The following is a 17,335-nucleotide window of genomic DNA, read 5'->3' on the forward strand; positions in this document are numbered from 1 at the left end:
GTTACCCCCCCCCCCCCCCCATTCAGCTCAATTTACAAAGCCAACACACAAGGAAAAGTATACTTATTTAAAAAAAGTGACAGTTATTTTTGACTGAATCCAATGAGATTTGAAAATGAGTGTAGCTAAATTAGAGAGCCTTATGTTTGTGGTGAAGCTTTGTGAATGAAGTCTATTGCATTTACTTTGAATCCTGGGAGTTCTGTTCTGGGACTTTGTCGTTCGCACATTATCAGCCAGAAGGCAAGGAATCTCACACACTTTATTGGTCTTGTGTCTCAGTAAATCAAATATCCAAAGATTGGAGTTATATTGTTTTTTGGGACATCGATATGAAATTTCCTTTCTTTCATTTTGTCTGCCGTGTTTGACCAGAATTAGAACTTCCAGCGCTGGGGGTGAATTGAGACTTTGGTCTCTTGCTCTGAATAAGCAATAATGAATCCTCTTCTGGGACTCAGCCTGAAGTTTCTTCAGCACATTTTGTTGTCGTTGTGGCTGAGGTTTAGGAGGATGCTGAGAAATAAGACATTTCACCTTAAGCCCGGGTTCACAATGATGCGGCGCGGAATGCGCACCGATTTCTGTGCGATTTGCACATCGCATTATAATCGCACCTCATTCATACGAACCAATGCGGGTGTGTATTTTAACCTCCCTGGCGGTATTCCCGAGTGTAGCTCGGGGTAAAGTTTCAGTACCAGAAGCGCTAACCCCGAGCTACACTCGGGAATACACTGCAGTGTTGCTCTGAGATCTCTTCTTCACTTACCTTGTCCTGCGCTCCCGCGATGTCCCTCCTGCAGTGTCCCGTGTAATGTCCTCCGGCTGATGCCATCATCTGTCTTCTGGGTTCCGTTCCCTGCGACGTCGGGACGTACGGGGACAGAACTGGCAGGAAATTTGAAAGTTGTAAAAGTGACATTCACTAAATTCACTAAAATCACATAGTATAACATTCCTGTATCAAACCATCTCACATACATTTTGTCCCGAGTGCTTTGTCCGGCGCCCTGCCTACATTATTACTATTCTTTCTGCCTGGAAACTGAGAAACGTCCATGGCGTCCAAAAAGCGTCCCTTTAGGTCAAAAGCGGTTTTAGACCGGCTAGAGAACAGCGATAGTAAATCAGAACCACTTGCAGAATTGAGTGATAATGATTCGTGTGGGAAATTCGTCATCAGACACTGAAAACGATTCTGCGACTTTGTGATGTGCGGACTCTATATTTCAAATTTCAGTGTTTTTGGTTTGATTATATTATTGAATTAAATTTATTATTATTATTATATTATTATTATTTATTAAATTATAATTTATGATTTTGTGTTTCAAATTTTATCATCCCCGGGATGTTTACTAGACTCTTGTTGAGGCAGATTTCAGTGAGTTATTCCTAAAAATTACAGCCTACAATAAAAAACTACATATTTCCATGCAAAAAAATCTACCGCTTTGAGCACAGAAATATGGACATAATCAGACCGCTAGGGAGGCTACATTAACGACACCCCGAAATCAGTTTGCAAGACGCGGTGTGATGTTGAGAACTGGATCGCATGGGTGTGAAAACTCATGCGATCCGATTCTGGTGCGAACTAAAAAAGGGCCCTGCACTTTTTTGGTGCGGACGTGGTGTGATTTGAGCCATAAAAAATGGCTCAATTGCACCACATGGAAATTGCATGTGATCTGCGCAGAAATGAGGTGCAGTTCCTTTGCAAATCACATGTGATGTGCCGCACCACATCAGTGTGAACCCGGGCTAAAGGGCGCGCAGTGAACTTATATTAGGGAACCAGGGGCAGACTGACAACTCATGGGGCCCCCGGGCAATAGGAGATCATGGGGCCCCTGTGCCCTTGCCCAAACTCAAAAAAGCCTATGAAAAACGTACCAGGGGCATCTCATGGGGCCCCCTACTGACCCCGGGCCCTCGGGCAATGCCCGAGTTTCCAAATGGTCAGTCCGCCCCTGTAGGGAACAGACTGTTCCTGGAGGTGACTGCAAGTCTTCGATGCACCTAGAAAAATTGCAGCCATTGTAAAGAGTGGATTACCTACCAAATCAAATGCAATAATTTTAAATAAAATACAATTTGGATGGATGATAAAAAGGAAAATGTTTAATGAAGGCAAAAAGATTGTTTAAAAATGCTAATGCAGACTGCCTAGAAACTCCCTCCTCTCCAGCCTGGCATCGATTTTGGTATTTGCAAACCTCCTAAGAGCCAGCCTACTGCTTACCTGAGGAGTACAGGGGGCAGAGTGTTCTAGCCATGATCTGCCTGCATTGTATAGAGAAGCACAGAGACCTGGTGGTGACATCAATGATTCTAAAATAAAGAATGCAAAAAAAAATAGATGTTTTACTTTTTTTGGCATGTTGATGAGACTGGGGGAAGAAAGGGGAACCAGAGAAGGCAAAATATAAGCTGATAGGTTCCCATGGTTTCCAATACCATTTCTATGCTGATGACGCACAAATCTATCTCTCTAATCCTCAACTCACCCCATCAGTTTCCTCACATCTCACTGATTTACTAACAGACATATCAGACTGGATGTCACACCACTTCCTAAAACTCAATCTATCCAAAACTGAGTTCATAATATTTCCTCCCCCACGTGCCTCTTCCCTGATTTCTCGGTCAGGATCAATAGCACCACTATCAGCCCATCCCTGCATGCCAGCATGCTAGGGGTAACCCTGGATTCTGAACTGTCCTGTCAGGCCCACATCCAATCCCTTTCCATATCATGCTGCCTCAACCCCTGCAACATCTCCAGAATATGCCCCTTTTTAACCAATGAGACCACAAAGCTCCTAATTCACTCCCTGGTTATCTCTTGCCCAGGGGCGGACTGACCATTTGGAAACTCGGGCACTGCCCGAGGGCCCGGGGTCAGTAGGGGGCCCCATGAGATGCTCCTGGTACCTTTTTCATAGGCTTTTTTGAGTTTGGGCAAGGATACAGGGGCCCCATGATCCCCTATTGCCCGGGGGCCCCATGAGTTGTCAGTCTGCCCCTGCTCTTGCCTTGACTACTGCAACTCCCTCCTCATTGGCTTACCTTTACATAGGCTATCCCCCCTCCAGTCCATCATGAATGCTGCTACCAGGCTCATCCACCTTACCAACCGTTCAGTGTCTGCTACCCCTCTCTGCCAATCCCTCCACTGGCTTCCACTCGCCCAACGAATAAAATTCAAAATACTAACAACTTACAAAGCCATCCACAACTCTGTCCCCAGCTTTATCACCAACCTGGTCTCAAAATATCAACCAAACCACTCTCTTCGATCCTCCCAAGACCTTCTGCTCTCTAGTTCCCGTGTCACCTCCTCCCATGCTTGCCTCCAGGACTTCTCTCGAGCTTCTCCCATCCTATGGAGCTCCCTACCCCAATCTGTCTGGCTATCTCCTAATCTATCCACCTTTAGACGATCCCTGAAAATCTTTCTCTTTAAAGAAGCCTATCCTGCTTCTAACTAGTAAACTGCCTTTTATTTCCTCCATCAGCTCATCCCCCCACAGCTGTTACCTTTTGTATCACTCAACCCTTCCTCCTAGATTGTAAGCTCTAACAAGCCGGGCCCTCTGTTTCCTCTTGTACCAAATTGTATTGTAAGTGTAATGCCTACCTTCACGTTGTAAAGTGCTGCACAAACTGTTGGCGCCATATAAATCCTGTATAATAATAATAATATAAGCAGATTAACTTGAACTTTAATATAACAGCAGGGTTTGTGGCCACTGGAATTCTTCTTAAAAGTCAATAAAACGTTCCCATCTCACTTGGCACCAGCTAAATACTGTATCACTTGTTTTAAGCGAATGAAACTTGACAGGTATAAATTTACATCTTAATACCCACTACGTGAAATTGACTTGTAGGAAGGTGCAGTTAGCTATGTTGCCACTAGGTGGTTTTATATCAGAATAGTGTCTGGTTACCGCAGACAGGGTCATCAGGTGCTAGACCCCTTTTAGGTAGAGCCCTCCTGCAGTGATGTCAGCACCCACATATAAGCCAGTTATGGAGGAGCCCAGCAGACATGGGAGCTAAACACCCCACTTATAAGGAGTAACCAGCACATGTAGGCCCTGTATAGGGCAGGAGGCTGGAAGCGTCAGACCTGCACCTAGGAAGAGCTGTCTGTAGACTTCTTGACCCTTATGGAGGTGGAGGCTAGGGCAGACTGAAAAAGGCCTTTTGAATCTGTCTAAGAATTCCCTGTGTGAGTCTGCTTCCCTGGAAGGTGCCGGAAGAGGTGTACATAAGGAGGAGGTGTCTATAGAGAGTCCAGTCCTGAGAGGTTGCTAATGACCCCGGGTGAAAGAGGGACTGTAAGGGAGATGGCTGCCAAGGTGCTACATATGCTTTCCATTGTGACTACTGCGGACCATTCACCAAATGTGATTGCCTGTCTGATGTCAAGTGTTATGCCATGTTCTGAATTCCATCAGAAACATTCAGCAAAACCACTTGTGGGGAGGTGCAGCGGCAGAGAACACAAAGGGTCCAGTTGCAATAAACGTGAAACTTGTATTAAGCAGAATGCCAACGTTACACACCCTAGCGTGAGAGTGCCGCTTAGGGAAAAAACTCACAGTTCAATGCATTCAAGATGTGGCAGAGTAGAGATGCTGACAGCGTCTGTCTCAAAGGTGGGAAATACAGCCTGGTTGGTTCAATCTCAAGCGGGGAGGCTCCTTTCCAGGTTGGCGAGTCTCTTACCTGACTCTACTCTTCCAGGACCTTTCCCTACTGCTAAGTCCTTTCCCTACCATGCGGGGTCTCTCTCCCTACACTAGCCACTTGCAAAAAGCATGCCAAAATCTTGGGGGCACGGACTTATATAGACCCAATATGGTGGCCTAGGGTCACATGGCTGCAGCGCAGCCAACCAGAACGCTGCTCCATTGACCCAGGAACCCATAGAGAAACTAGGTTTCTTCTTCAGCTGTGGTACAGCTCAGATTGTGCGCAGCCTGCAGTGAAGAATGCAGACTGCACCTGCCTACATACTTCTATGTGTGAACACTCCATGGGGATATAAAGGTCAAAGGCCGGGACTGTCCTTTGGAGGCTTCTGGCATGAGTAGGGTCAAGATGACAGAGGGTTCAGCCTCAGCAGGAGGAACAGTGTTCTAGCAGGACAGGAGCGAGGTAGAGACTTGTGCTCTTGGTGCCAAGTCTAGCCAGTCATGAAGCCCTCTTACAGGCTTATGAATCTACTACAATATTTTCAAATCCATGACCTACTCCCGGCACACTCCCAATAACGCTTGGTCCCCCACTGCACGCTGTGGTTCAGTCCACCAGCCTTTACTTCATTAAGTACACAATAGTAACATAGGGGCTGACAGATGGAACTACAGCATGCATCGGAAGACAAGGCATCCAATGCTTCCAGAAATGTGCCAAATGCTGAATATTCTTCAGCCATGGTAACAATACAACAGCTAGAAGGACAATCCATGGATTTCTGTTGGGAAGCCATATTTGCTGCTTAGATGAACTGATGTTTTCTCATGTGCTACTTACACATCAGAAATGTTACCATGAACATTGTTGTTTCCTTTCAGAGATACACACAGCCGGAAGAACCAAAGATGAAGACTGGGGCCAGTTTATGAACATCTGTGATCATATTAATACTATGGTTGATGGGTGAGTGCCCCATAATCTGGATAGGAGGAGAAAGACATGGTGTGTGCTTTTCAATGCCACCAATCACATTCTAGCTGTCATTTTTGTATGTGCTTAGGTGTTTTTCCCATATAGGGGCATTGCTGGGCTAGGTTGGAAAACATTGATAATGTTGTTTTTTACAAGAAGGAAGCAGTAGGGATTAGCCCAGGTTTTCTATCCCAATCTGTTAACGTGTCCTTCAAAAGTGGTCATTGACTACTACAGCCATTATTGATGTTTTTTAACTTTAAAAAAGTCTCTCAAAGCACCCTGGTACTTATAAAATAAATAGCTATACATAGAAACCACATCAAGTCATGTCTGGATCCCAAACACAGGCACTGGTTGCAATTTTAGCAATCTGGCCATTCATAGGCTGATCAACTAACAATCTAAAAAGGCCCTTTACACTTTTGTTTTCCTGCATCTAAACCCATACATTTTAATGCAGTAAGATGAGTTTCTAACCTTCTTCCTATGAGAACAGAAACCAATGTGGCCACTGGTGGTGGCAGGAGAATTTCCTTGGTAGAGATTTCAGAGGAGCCCAGAGCCTCCTGACTTGACTATGCTGACTTTTATGGTCTGGGAAGGCAGAAGGCCTGAGGTGGCAAGCATCCTCTGGGTGTGGCGTCCTGGGAGTGCCAGAGTAGTAAACAAATTATTTGCTTCCATAACAGTTTCAGCGATTGGGAGCACTGTATAAACTGTATGTGGCCTCAGTAAACAGCATTGTGTTCCGTAAGTGAGACAAAACCTTCCCATCACACTCCCAGAACAAAATCGAGTTGGGCTGAGGGCTCCTCAGTCATTCAGGGGAAGCTTTGTATTTTTGTACTCAAGGAATGAATACAAGACTTCCTCTGAATGGCTAAGGTGGAAACATGGGCTGATGATGTCACAAACTCCACCTCCGTCAATCAGACAAAACCTTATATGGCTTCTGAATGGCTGAGCAGTGCTCAACCTGACTCGATTTTGTTTCAGGAGTGGGACGGGAAGGTCTCATCCCCATGCCGAAACAAAGCACTGTGTTTTGCATGTACCTGAACAGTTTATACAGGATCTTCCCAAGAGAACAGAAACCAGTGTGCAACTGGGTGAGGTGTTGACTGGGAGTAATTACCAAGTAGAGGATTCCAAGGGTCCCATTGCCTCCTGATTTGACTGTGCTGACTTGTCTGTACAGGGGCCAGGAAGGCAGACGGCCTGCAGTGCCAATCGTCTCCTGAGAGTGCCAGAGTATTACTATGGGTGTGGGACCCCACTGTATGAAACATCACTAGGCCACGATTTTTTTTTTTTTTTGGACAGCACCTCATGGGCTAGACTTTTTGGCTGAGACCGGTGCAATTTTTGTTACCAGGCCACAAGGCCTAACCAATGTACTTTTGGCAACTATTACTATTTTGTTTTCTCTCCATGTTGGTCACCTGCACTTATATATGTGTTTCCTTTTCACTCTGGATGGTAGGGTATGGGTCTTTAGGCCTACCCTGAAGTCAACGGGGAGGATATGCAGCCATCAGGTTCCTCTTCTGTCTTGGAGCATCTCTCTTCTTGAGAGTCCCCACCTAGTACTTGTTGGTCAGCTTCAGCTGATCATGAGGAGAGGGGTCCATCTGCCTTTTGGCTAGGTAGACCTGAGAGTGCCTTACCCCCATCAGGAGTCTTGCACCTCAAGGGGTCTTTCTTCTTCAGGAAAGGACCAAAAGCCACACCTTAAGTATTTTTGTTTGTATTCACGTGCACTTTTTTTGTTAATTTTTGGTGTTTAGTTTGCACACCATACCACAGATGATATCTATGGAGATAGCAGGGAACAATGCAGATAAGGAAGCAAACACAGAAAGTTACCAGATCACAAGATTTATGGCTGGATGAACAGCTACAGTTGAGCTCAAAAATTTGCATCCCCTTGGAGATTTGGTAATATACAGTGTGTACCATTTCTACAGAAAACATGAGTGAGTGAGCAGGGAAAACACATTTCTTTTATTTCTTATGGGATACATATTCTGTAACTGTAGGTCATAACACAATGGCACAATCATAAAACAAAACTTGGAAACAAGTAAACCAATGAAATGCCTCCTGTTCAAGAGTCTGCATCCCTTTAGTTCTTAATACTGTGTATTGTCCCCTTTAGCATCAATGACGGTGTGCAATCTTTTGTAATAGTTGTCTATGAGGCCCCAAATACCTGCAGGTGGTATAGCTGCCCATTCACCTTGGCAAAATGCCTCCAGATCATGCAAAGTCTTTGGTCGTCTTGCATGAACCACATGTTTGAGAGTGGCTTGATGACATTAAGGTAAAGAGACTGTGATAGCCACTCTAGAACCTTCAAGAACCTTCACCTTTTTCTGCTGTAACCACTGGGGGGGTCAACTTGGCCTTCTGCTTAGGGTCATTGTCTGTGGAAAGTCCAAGAGCATCCAACTTGCAGCTTTCGTGCAAAAGAATGCTAATTGGCTGCCAGTACTCTCTGATAACATGTTGCATTCATCTAGCCATCAATTTTCACAAGATTCCCCATGCCTTTAGAGCTCACCCCCCCCCAAACATCAGTGAGCCACCACCATGCTTCACAGTGGGGATTGTATTCTAGTTGCTATTGACCTCTCTCCAAATCTCAATCATGCTGCTAATTTTTGTTCAAGTATCGTCGTATTGTTGTCGTTGAAACAACCACAACATCTTTTTCCAGAGCAGCCCGTAATTCTCATAAGGTTACCTGTGGGTTTTTCTTTGTATCCTGGACAATTCTTCTGGCAGTTGTGGCTGCCATCTTAGTTGTGGCTGCCATCTTTCTTGGTCTACCTGACCTTGGCTTGGTATCAAGAGATCCCGAATTTTCCACTTACTGACATATTCAAGGCTTTGGCTATCTTTTTAGATCTTTTTCCATTTTTATAATGTTCCATTACCTCTCTATGCAGGTCTTTTGACAGTTCTTTTTCTGCTCCCCATGGCTCAATATCACGCCTGCTCAGTGCATCCACGTGAGAGCTAACAAACACATTGACTGTTTATACACAGACACTAATTGCAATTTAAAAAGCCATGTGGGAAATTAACCTTTAATTGCCATTTTACCCTGTGTGTGTGCCACCTTGTGGGTCTGTACCAAAACCAAACATTCCAGGGGGTGGAAACCTTTGATCAGAGCCATTTGGGTAATTTCTTTTATCATTATGATTTTAAAAGGAACCAAACAACTATGTGATAATAAATGGCTTCATATGATCGCTATCTAAAGGGTTACTAAACCCAGGACCCTGCATTCACTATATCTGGTCTTCCCGGACCCTGTATTCACTATATCTGGTCTCCCTGGACCCTGCATTCACTATATCCGCTCTCCCAAGACCCTGCATTCACTATATCTGGTCTCCCAGGACCCTGCATTCACTATATCTGGTCTCCCCGGACCCTGCATTCACTATATCCACTCTCCCAGGACCCTGCATTCACTATATCTGGTCTCCCACAGTACACAGTCCATGGAAATGAAATTATTTTAGTAAACTGCTAATACCTTTTCTCATCAGCAGTTAGAGCAGTCTAGTAACTCCTATCAGTGTTCAGCAGAGCATGGTTAAAATTTGTAGGAGGAGTTTTTTTCTGCTCTAGGAGGATGCAAAACCTCTGACCTATGTCTGGACAGTGCTGATTGGCCCTGTGCTGATCACATGCACTCTCCCAAGAAAAAAAAAACTTGCAACACGCACCAAACTGAGCAGGTGCAGAGTGACTCCACAGGATATGTCTTATCAGGAGATAAGAAGGAGACACTGGAAGAAAGTGAGGATCAGAGAAGTCAGGATCAAACAGTGCGGAAAATTAACCCCTTAGGTTCCACAGTGAATATAACAAGCATGCTTTACTGCATATACAGACTGATTGTACTGTTGTGGGTTTAGTAACACTTGAAATAAAAGAAAGGGGTTTTTTGTATGATTAGTCACATTCAATATCACTGCCAAAATTCCACGATTTAGGCCAGGATATGCAAACTTTTGAACACCACTGTATTTTTTTTTCTCATCAAACAGATATACTAAAATTATTTGTAATTAAAGTATGATATAATAAAAATGGTGTATAATTGATTCTTTTGGCGTTCCAAAACCTTACGGTCCTCAAAGTGTTAACAGACCAAAAGGGAGCAAAAATTGAAAATGATTGTTGGAGCATACATAAGGGCAATATAAACACATAAATGTACTACAGGACATTTATACGAGTCTCTATATACGAGTCTCTATATCAGATCTACAATAAAAATTGTCAGGAAAGGGGGACAGAGGGATGTGGGTCCAATGGAGGAAAACTTCAAAGCTGGATGTCAATCACTCGGAGAAGGAGCGGGGCTCAGACGACCATCTGGAATACATAAAGGTACGGCTATACATGGGAGAATATGGTTGTTATTTCTTTTATAAATATTTTACTACTCCGTTACACTCCATCCGATGAGACCTTGCACAAGAACCGTCCGTCTCTAACTGCAACCTAAACCATCATACCGGGGGAATAGTCCTGGGTAAATACAGAAATTTCGATACATGAAAAAATAAAATAGGAGTCTAGGGGGAAATCACAGGCCAAAACATCCAGGAGCTGATTTTTGTCTTTCAAACTGTAGACGCTTTAAAGCTGAACTCCGACTTTCCCTTCTTCTCCTGTACTGAAATGGCTTGCTCTGATTTCACCGCACACTGTGAGCTTCTTGTTTTATGCACTGGAAGCAGCAAATGAGAGAGGCAGCCTTATTTTCTGGCTGGTGGACATCCAGCATCATCTAGCACAGTGGTTCTAAAACTGCCCCTTCTGCATCATCCACGAGGAAACGGCTCATCATGTTTTCTGGGAGTGCTCTTTTGCTCAGGACCTGTTGAGGGCCCTGGAACCTGAACTCAAGGACTTTGTGCCACGGACAGCCATCACACACTTTGGGGTGTTGAATGGACTTTTCTGTGGAACTTTTCCCCTGGAGGACATTGACAGCGCCTGGCGGGTGCTGTGTTGTTTTAAGGACGCTTTGTGGTGTGCCAGGAAGTGCCTCATCCACCAGCGGGAGAGGATGTCCATTGAGGACTGCCGCAGACTGATCCTCAGTCTGCTCAGGGACTATACCTTGATGGACTTTAAGGAGGAAGAGGACGTCTGAAGATCTCCCCTTCCCCCTACTCCCCCTTGCGTGTCTTTGTCCCTTCAATAAAGCTTTGGGCCTGTGACCCCTTCCCCCCCCCCCTTCCCCCCCACATGCCCAATGCTTTTTGTAAATTGTACCAACCGTATCTTGCATGATTTTGTAATGGTAGGAAATGTTGTCTAAGCATGCTATGGTCTCGGAGTAAGCGGCGTTATGCATGACGTGTCGGTCTGGGGATTCGTTCGCCACGCACATCACGTCAGGCATCATACCGCTGAGTGAATGTATTTATTGAATGTATTTATCGTATGCCTGGAACTATATTGCAATGTAGTGCGCTGCTTTGCAGTATAGGGTGAGATGTACCCCGATTACGAATATCGTGGTTTTTTATACTTCTGTAATAAAGTATATTTTTCAATCAAAAAAAGTGGTTCTAAACCTGTGGGTCGCGATCCCTTTGGGGGTCAAACGACCCTTTCACAGGGGTCCCCTAAGACCATCGGAAAACACATATTTCCAATGTGTAAAGAGCAGCTACTGTGTAGAAAGCAGCTGCTGTTTTGAAAGCAGCTACTCTGTTAAAAGCAGCTACTGTGTAGAAAGCAGCTGCTGTTTTGAAAGCAGCTACTCTGTTAAAAGCAGCTACTGTGTAGAAAGCAGCAGTATTGGAGGTAAAACGACACTCATGAATTATAATTACTGGGTAAATAATTTTATGGTTGGGGGTCACCACAACATGAGGAACTGTATTAAAGGGTCGTGGCATTAGGAAGGTTGAGAACCACTGATCTAGCACTTTCCTCCGCAGCCTGACTGTCCCCTAGCCCCCCTTTCATTCCTTTCAATCATGGAGGCTCAGCATTACATGGTGGCATTACCTAGTGTGGTCTGCATGTGAGATAGGGAAACAGCTCTCATTGTTTGAACACTGTTTGTGTGCAGTAAATTATTGTGTGGAGTAAATCAAATGTTCTGGAGTGACATTCTGCGGTTTAGCCACAAGATGCCACTGTTTTCCTAACACAGCCTCAGACTGTACAGATATTTCTATATTCATGAAGAGGTGGGGTTTTTCACACAGAGTTTAGAGAACAGGAAGGAGAGAGACAACAGCCATGTTTTGGAGGATGGTGAATGCAGGAGCTGTGTGAGCAGAGAATCTGATGGCATCCAGGTGTGAGAACATCCCTCAGTAACCAGAGCTGCAGCTAAGTGAAGCTGATTGTGTCCAAGACCCTGATCCTGTTCAGAGAAAGGAAGATTGCTGCCAGGAATGCTGATGAGAGCAGAGGAACAAAGAAACATACACTGCGATACCGCATGCTTGTTGGAGAGACATTTGTTCTGTTCAGAGTCACCAGCAGATACAAAGCAGACCCGGGTCGGTAAGATCGTGCACGCATCTCATTTCAGTGTTGGTGCCTAGAGACTGAGTCCAGGCCTATAGTTAGTTAGTTAGGGTCTCTGTTTGTGTCAGGCCACAAGTGTTATTACTGATCATTGGAAGGACTCCATAACTTAAAGTGACATTTCACATTGGAGAGCTGATAACATCCCACAAATTCAAGCCAGACTGGCATTTTGCTCAGAAGGAATACTCGGGCATGTGCTACAGGACCAGTTATGGGAGGGGGAATACTGTAGATTTGTGTAAGATTGTAAGCTGTTGTGCTGCACCGCAGGCTGGCCCATACCGTACACCCATACACGGATTCCTGCTCTTTTAGGGTAATAACAGGTAAGGTGTGGCAGCTTAGTTGTGCCCCCCAGTAGGTAAATTACTACACTTTCTACCTTCATCCATCAGGAGGCGCCGTGCTGTGCAGCACAAGGGTCTCAGCCTTTGGGCTGGGTGTATGTAAATTTATTGTATGTTTCCAGCATTTGTGGTTGTGTTTATTTGCCACATCTAAGTAAAATTCTGTTGTAGTAAAAGCTGGCGTTGGGGTTGCTTTCCTCGTTCGTGACTTCGCTGTATCCTGGGGAGCCCACCCCGGTACACGGCTTACATGCATGCAAATGCTGCCTGCCTATGAACAACCATTCCTCCACACTGATATCCACCCATGAAAGCATTTTGATATTTGGATAACTTCTCCCCAGAGCCATCTCACTGCTTAAATCAAGGCTGGGGGCTCTTAAAGTGTAAGTAAGGGCAAAAAATTTTTTTAGCTTTGGATAGAGTGGAGAGGGACTAGAACCCCTGTCAGGTTTCTATTGCTGTCTGTGCCCCCGTTAGGGAGATTTATCCTCTCAATTTGTTGTTTGCTACCACCAATAGTTAAGTGAAGAAAATCTCAAATTTTGAGTCACCAGTACATGGATAGAGGGGAAATTTTCCAAAAATCTAGTTCTGGTCAGGGCTGCTGTTAGAAACCTCGGGGGCCCTTACAGCCAACCTGACAGGGCCCCACTCAAACCACAGGGCCCCATACAGCCAACCTAACAGTGCCCTCCATCCCCACAAAAAAACCCCACATGCTTCAGTTATGAATGAACACAGTGAGTGATCGGTACGTATCACTCATTGGGTTCAGTCAGGAATGGAAGGGGCTGTTAAACTACTGGAACCAATCTCCCTGCATGTTTCTCTCTGCAGCAGCTGAAAGCTAGCTGGGGGGGAGAAGAACCCAGCTTTCAGCTGCTGCAGAGAGAGCCATACAGGGGATTGATTCCAGTAATTCCCCACCCCCCCCCCCCCCCCCGCTCACCCTTCCTGCCCACATTTGGTTCACCGAGGTCTGGGCCCTATACAGGAGGACTGGTGGTAACCCCTTATCCACAGCCCTCCCATACTTTGGAGGGATTGACTCTCACTTCCTGTATTGGCTTTGGGACAGGAAGCGAAGGCAGCAGTTTTACCACCCCCCCCCCGGCTGCCCACCCAAATTCTAACATGCTGCTGCTGCAATACATTAGACATGTGCAATTCATTTCATTCTGTATCAAAATGCGAACAACATTTTCCTTATTGGGAGATTCGAATCACAATAGTAACACATTTCAACAAATCAAAAATAAATTATAACAAAACAAATTATTCAAAAATGAATTCAAATTCGAAATAAAAAAACATATTGCAATAAATACAGTAAGGTACTAAAGTGAAATAAGATGGTTATCCCTACTTTCCTGCTTTACAGAATAGAATAGAAAAGCCAAGAAGGAATACAAAATAAAGGAATAGACTAGAATAGAATACAACAGAAAAGAATAGAAAAGAGCAGAAGAGAAAATAAAGGAATAGAAGAGAATAAAACAGAATAGAATAGGAAATAAAAGAGTGGAATAGAATAAAACAGAATAGAATGGAATAGAAAATAAAGGAATAGAATAGCACAGAACAAAATAAAACAGAAAAGAATAGACTAAAACAATAGAATGGAAAATAAAGGAATAGAATATAAAATAATATAATATAAAAGAGTAAAAAGGAAAAGAATAGAATAAAATAGAATAGAATAAAAAATAAAAGGACTAAACTAGAATGGAATAGAATAAAACAGAATACAAAATAAAAGAATATAATAAGAGTAGAATAGAACAGAAAAGAATAGCATAGAAAAAAATAGAATGAATATAGTCATATTTCAATTTTGAATCTCTAATCGATTTGAAAATAACGAATATACAAAAGAAATCCGACGTTATGAACTTAATTAAAAAAACAAATCATTCTAACATAACAAATAGGACAAAATTAAATTGTAACTTAACCAACGAATACGAAACAAAACACATTTTTCCATTGTGTACATCTCTGCAACAGGGGCGGACTGACAACTCATGGGGCCCCCGGGCAATAGGGGATCATGGGGCCCCTGTGTCCTTGCCCAAACTCGAAAAAGCCTATGAAAAAGGTACCAGGGGCATCACATGAGGCCCCCTACTGACCCCGGGCCCTCGGGCAGTGCCTGAGTTTCCAAATGGTCAGTCCGCCCCTGTTCTGCAATGCATTGCTTGTGACTGACAGATGGCACCGCAGCTTTATGACCAATGGGGCTACACCCCAACAGCGTGCCAAACACTTGACTTGCAGCACAGCCCCGCAATGGAAAAAACGTTTTAGGGCCGGTTCACACTATAGAAACGCAGTCTAGATGCAGTGTGGACGCATTTCTGCATGACCGTTTTTGATGCGTTTTTTGCTGTGTTCCAGTGTGTTTTAGATGCATATTTGACATGCTCCGGTTCATTTTTGATGTGTTCCAGTTCATTTTTTCCCCTCTCTTTTTCTTCAGTTTATTAGGAACATGTGCATTCCAGTGCGTTTTTGGTTCGTTTCGGTGCATTTTTTATGCATTTTACTGCATTCCAGCGCAGTTCTGTGCAGGAAAAATGCAGCCTATTTTACTTTTTTTTCTGCAACCGGAACGCACTGGAACTGCAAGCACTGATGAGAACTATGACACTGACAACCATCTAACCTATGTTTTGTGTGTTTTAGATGCATAAAAAAGCAACTGAAATGCATGGAGTGTGAACTGGCCCCTAAAAAAAAAAAAAAAAAATGGTGTCAGAAGTCAGCAGTAACACCTCCCACTCACCTGCCAGCCGCTGCTCTACTGCCCTCTGAAAAGCAATCTGTGGTGGTAAGTACTGCCACCTATCTGAAAGAGACCTATAGGAATACAACACGGGGAAATTATTTATTTCAGGTTCTTATATAGCGCCATCAATTTACATATATATTGTACATTCACATCAGTCCCTAACCCTCAAGGGGTGTACAATCTAAGGTCCCTAACTTACATTCATACATACACATACTAGGGACGATTTAGACAGGAGCCAATTAACCTACCAGCATGTCTTTGGCGTGTGGGAGGAAACCCACGCAGGCACAGAGAGAACATGCAAACTCCAGGCAGGTGATGCCGTGGTCAGGATTTGAACCAACGACCCCAGTACTGCCAGGCGAAAGTGCTAACCGTTTAGCCACTGTGCTGCCCGTGCATGTATTGCAGGAATGTACTTTGCATGTGTTTGTTTGTTTTGCCTTGGCATACACTTTAACTACCTGCCGACCGCAGATAGCCGAATGATGGCTGCACTGCAGCCGGCCATTTCTGGGTGGACGTCATATGACGTCCTCCCAGAACGCGCTCTCCTGCGCACCCCAGGGGGCGCGCACCCGGCGATCTCCGTGATCGCTGTGTCCTACGGACACAGCTGATCACGTGATGTGGTAAAAGGCCAATCACAGCGGCCTTTTACCACGTGATCAGCGGTGTCCAATGACACGCTGATCAGAGGAAAATGCAAGTGCCGGTTCTCGGCTGCACTTTCCTCACGCTGTCAGATCGTGAGGAAAGTACTGCCGAGAATCGGCAGTTGTCAGAGCGGGGATCGGCACCGATCATCAGGGCACTGATGATCAGTGCCCTGATGATCGGTGCCCAGCAGTGCCACCCGCAAGCTCCGCCCACCTGTGCCCAGCAGTGCACCCACTAGCTCCGCCCACCTGTGCCCAGCAGATCACCCACCTGTGCCCAGCAGTGCATCCACCTGTGCCACTCTGCAGTGTCACACACCTGTGCCCAGAAGTGCCACCCACCTGTGCCCACCCACCTGTGCCCACCCACCAGTGCCCACCCACCAGTGCCACCCACCAGTGCTGCCAGTCAGTGCCACCAGTCAGTGCCCAGCAGTGATGCCAGTCAGTGCCGTCTATCAGTACCCATCATCAGTGCCGCCTATCAGTGCTGCATATTAGTGCCGCCTATCCGTGACACCTCATTAGTGCTGTCTATCAGTGCCGCCTATCCGTGCCACCTCATTAGTACTGCCTATCAGTGCCCTTTAGTGCTGCCTATCAGTGCCCATCAGTGCCGCCTATCAGTGCCCATCAGTGTTGCCTCATCAACGCACATCAGTGAAGGAGAAAAATTACCTGTTTGAAAAATTTTATAATAGAAACAAAGAAACTTTTTTTTTTTTTTCAAATTTTTTGCATTTTTGTATTTATAGCGCAAAAAGTAAAGCGCCCAGCGGGGAGTAAATACCACCAAAAGAAAGCTCTATTTGTGAGAAAAAAATGATCAAAATTTCATATGGGTACAATGTTGCGTGGCCGCGCAATTGTCAATCAAAGTGCGGCAGTGCTGAAAGCTGAAAATTGGCCTGGTAAGGAAGGGGGTATAAGTGCCTGGTAGGCAAGTGGTTAATAAAAGGTCATCTCTGTCTTTCCAGGTCAAGAGATGCAGTTAAGGCTTTCAAGAAAAGAATTAGCAAGAACTACAACCAGAAGGAAGTACATTTATCTCTTTCTGTAAGTGAATAAGAATTCCCAGTTGTCAGAACTTTTGTTGTTGTGCCACCTAGGGGCACCTGGGCGCAGCACAGGCTGGCACTCTCTCTGTGAGGCCTATGGACCACTTGTATGAAATCTTAATTTCTCTGCAGAGTCCCCTCTCTTCATACACAGAGAATGATGAGGGAACGATGGTATCTTTACTCTGTACAATTGTC

The 17,335-nt window shown here is 44.8% G+C and overlaps 1 protein-coding gene across 1 annotated transcript in view; it reads left to right on the plus strand.

The window, feature by feature from the left end:
• TOM1L1 (target of myb1 like 1 membrane trafficking protein) overlaps positions 1 to 17,335 on the plus strand; it is a 153,315-nt gene that overhangs the window by 43,980 nt on the left and 92,000 nt on the right. Inside the window, exons 2-3 of the mRNA XM_089672641.1 lie at positions 5,595 to 5,679; positions 17,057 to 17,135. Coding sequence (XP_089528767.1) covers positions 5,595 to 5,679; positions 17,057 to 17,135 — 164 coding nt within the window. The remainder of the gene's footprint in view (positions 1 to 5,594; positions 5,680 to 17,056; positions 17,136 to 17,335) is intronic.

The sequence above is a fragment of the Staurois parvus genome, unplaced genomic scaffold (genome assembly GCF_062004578.1).
Source record: "Staurois parvus isolate SC_StPar_1 unplaced genomic scaffold, SC_StPar_1.0 ptg000003l, whole genome shotgun sequence".
NCBI classification, from domain to species: Eukaryota; Metazoa; Chordata; class Amphibia; order Anura; family Ranidae; genus Staurois; species Staurois parvus.